Source organism: Anoplolepis gracilipes, chromosome 5 (genome assembly GCF_047496725.1).
Source record: "Anoplolepis gracilipes chromosome 5, ASM4749672v1, whole genome shotgun sequence".
Classification (NCBI taxonomy): Eukaryota; Metazoa; Arthropoda; class Insecta; order Hymenoptera; family Formicidae; genus Anoplolepis; species Anoplolepis gracilipes.
In genome coordinates, this window is record NC_132974.1 from 11,119,726 (window position 1) to 11,123,313 (window position 3,588).

Here is a 3,588-nt window from a genome sequence, read left to right on the forward strand (position 1 = left end):
TATTCATCTAATTATACTTATAATATAAGTATATAATAAACGTATTCCTTCTACAAAAATATTTTTAAAGTATATAATATTATTTTATAACATATGCATTAAAAAAAGATATTCTTGATAATATACAGAATTAAATTTTTGTAAACTAATCTATTTCTTTATTAACAAATAGTTAAAATCGTCTAATACTATCAGTAAGTGTGATTTCTTTTTACGTTGCTTTACAAAAAAATTTATATGTATATACATATGCGAGTAAAATTTATATTTGGCGTGTATACTTGAGGAGATTATGTAAATAAATAAACATTAAAATAAAACTAGAGAATAAAGATTTCACTTGAATTTATGAGATTAAAAGTGATTTGACTATGTAATAATATATAGAAAATAGATTAAATTAAAAATTATATTAAAAATTATACTATAATTATATTAAAAATTCATGCCAGTTTTAATTTTACATTATCTCTTGTCTTATTATAATATTTTTGCCTAATGTCGATATCCATGTCACAATATCTTTGTTCAAATAAAATCATTTCGGCTAGTGAGAATAAATAATGCCAAGAAATGTAATCACCTGATGTCAAATAGTGTTACTCGAAAATGTTTAAACATCTTTCATCTTTTGTTAGTCAGAATTAGTTGGAATCATATCATTACAGCTACAGATAATTCCAATTATTAGTAAATTTTTAATTGCCAAAGGAATATGCTTTGCATCGTAATCCGTATATGTTTAAGATTATCTTAGTTTTTACTAGATTTCAGTTAGATATAATAATTTGTTTTTTATATACTCTTTTTTTATAGTATTTATATACTATTTAATTCTGAATAATAAATCAATCATGACTAGTCTGCCTAGTAGCAATCTTTGAACCGTTAAAAAAAAGTATCAAACGTTTTGCTGATATCCAAGATTATTCTTATTACAAAATTTCGTCAAAATAATGATTTTTCGATTTTGTTAATTTAAAATTCTGATTATAAAAAATATTATTTTAAAAAATTATATTTTTTTACAAAACATATGTTTCGAAAAGTATCGAGAAAGTTATTAATTACATTATTATATTAATTATTATATAAATTTAAAAAAATGTTAAATAGAATGTTTTTTTTTTACAAATTACGAGACAGACATCTAAACTAATATAAAAGAAAAGAAACATAACAGATAATATATTAAAACTAATAAAATGCAACATATATGAGTGCGCGGTAATAAAAGATTTCTTCTTACTTAATTTCTTATTAAAGAAAGAACAAGAAACATCTTGACTAGAACTCTCTATCATGCTATTTGCCAACACAAATACAAGTTATACGTAAGTCGTTAAAGACCATTAATATGATCAAGTAAAATCGAAAGCTACGCATTTACGACACATACATTGTTCATCACGATATTTCTGTCTTGTCATTCTTTACCGGCAAAAGTTTAATAACACATTATATAAAATATATAATATTAAATTTATTTCATATTTTACTGGTGATAAGAGAGATGTTGTAGATAGATCCCAAATTTCAACCATCCTTAAAAACTGAAAAATTATACACAATTAAACAATTTAAAAAAGATGTAAATGCGTCATTTTTTTAAATTGTTTAATTGTGTATAATTTTTCAGTTTTTAAGGATTGTCTAATTGTGTATAATTTTTCAGTTTTTAAGGATGGTCCGTATTTTATACACAAGCTGATCACGGTTCTCTTTTCTCCAAGCCAATCCAAAATCCGCCATCGGGTGTCAAGTTAAATTCCCTCTTATTGTATATCACAGGATCCACAGTTTTTGCTGTTTTCTTCAAGATAAATTTTTGTAAGAGATGAGATACCAGAATTTTGGTCTCCATGAGAGCAAATCGATTGCCGATACATTTTCTAGGCCCCTCTCCAAAAGGTAAGTAAGTATATGGAACAATATTATCTTTGTTTTCCTCGCTGAATCTTTCGGGATCAAACTTCTCCGGGTTCGGAAAATATTTAGGATCATGATGTAAAGCGTAAATGGGTATCGACATTACAATATCAGGGTTGACGGTTATGCTTTTACACCCCGGTCGCGGCGGTGGCAGTTCGTATCTCTTGGTACAAGCTCTATCGGTAACGGACATCGGTGGATATTTTCGAAGTGCCTCAGAAATCACCATCTCCATATAAGTCATCTTTGACAACGATTCGTAAGAAAGCTCATTTTCTTCAGTGAGATGTTGCTGCACTTCTTCACGCAGGCGATCTTGAATGTCTCGATTAAGCGCCAGCTCGTGAACGATAAAACACATCAGCGTCGAAGATGTTTCAAAACCGGCTAAGAAAAAGATGAAAGCTTGCGAAACAATGTCCTCCAATGTCATTTTGTCGGAACCATTTTTATCTCGAGCCTGCATTAATAACTGTATCATATCCGGCCTGACAATGCCTTGTTCGTCTCGAACTTTGATAGTCTCTCCAACAATTCTCTTAAAAAACTCGGACACAGTCGATGTGGTAAATGCCTCCATACCGAGCAACTTGGCAAAACGTGGATATGCACGCATAATGATAAACTTGAACATAGTTAGAAAAGATCCAGTGAAACCTTTACTGACCTCTATTCCCCTCATGTAGAACTCGTTAGTTTGATCTTTCATTGAATTTACGCTTATGCCAAAAGCCGTTGTGGCGATTACGTCAGTGGTGTACCTTCTGAAGACTGGCTTCGTCTCAATCTCATCGCAGAGTTCCGGATGATCGATCAGATAATTGACGAATTCGCGAGAACACTTTGACACCAAATCGAACATGACCTTCATCTTGCTGGCGGTAAAAGAAGGACTTAGCGTGTTTCTCATTTCTTTCCAACGGTCTCCGCGCAAGGCGAAAATGTTCTTACCGAATAGCGGCTCTAAACTTACGTCCACGAAGCTTTGATGATCATGAAAACTTTCAAAGTCTTTTACCAACACATTCCTGATCAGTTCAGGATCGCGCAAACACACAGTAGGGGTGGCAAAATTCATCATTCCAAAATACTTTGCGTCCGGAAAATAATTGTACAAAAAAAGGCAAAAGTCGGCAATACTTATACGGCGAAGAAATATTTTCCAACTTGTTATAAGAGACCCTAGTGAATCGGGCAGATAAGGAATACCCTTGCCTTTCCAGTAAAAGTATACATGATGAAACACTGCGACAACTTTCAAAATGCCAAAAATGATCAGAGTAGTCACCAATAACTTGAAGGGCGACGTAAATAAGGACGAAAATAATTCCATCGCGACAGAAGTATAAACGTGACGGACGAACGAATGGTCGTTGAATGAAAAGTAAAACGTATAAATGCGAACGTATATAAGCGCTTTTATCGTGGCAGAGGAGAGAAGAGGCAAAGGGAACACCTCTCTCGGTTATAAATTGTTTTCTTAGTGAGCAGGCGGGATGACGTCAGTTCTATTTTAAACACGCTCCATAATCGATTTAAACATATCATTACAGAAATTTAATTTTAAATAAGGAAAAATTTTGTCTTTGTTTTAATAACAACTTACTATTTTTTTCACATAAAAATATCTCTCAATTAATTTCATTTAATTGTCAT

General features: G+C 31.4%; 1 protein-coding gene across 1 annotated transcript; it reads right to left on the reverse strand.

The window, feature by feature from the left end:
• Window positions 1-236: 236 nt before the first annotated feature.
• On the reverse strand, window positions 237-3,327 carry LOC140665743 (cytochrome P450 9e2-like). The gene has a single exon (XM_072892212.1). It carries the CDS (start codon window positions 3,263-3,265, stop codon window positions 1,712-1,714), a length of 1,554 nt encoding a protein of 517 aa, XP_072748313.1. The 5' UTR covers window positions 3,266-3,327; the 3' UTR covers window positions 237-1,711.
• Window positions 3,328-3,588: the final 261 nt, after the last annotated feature.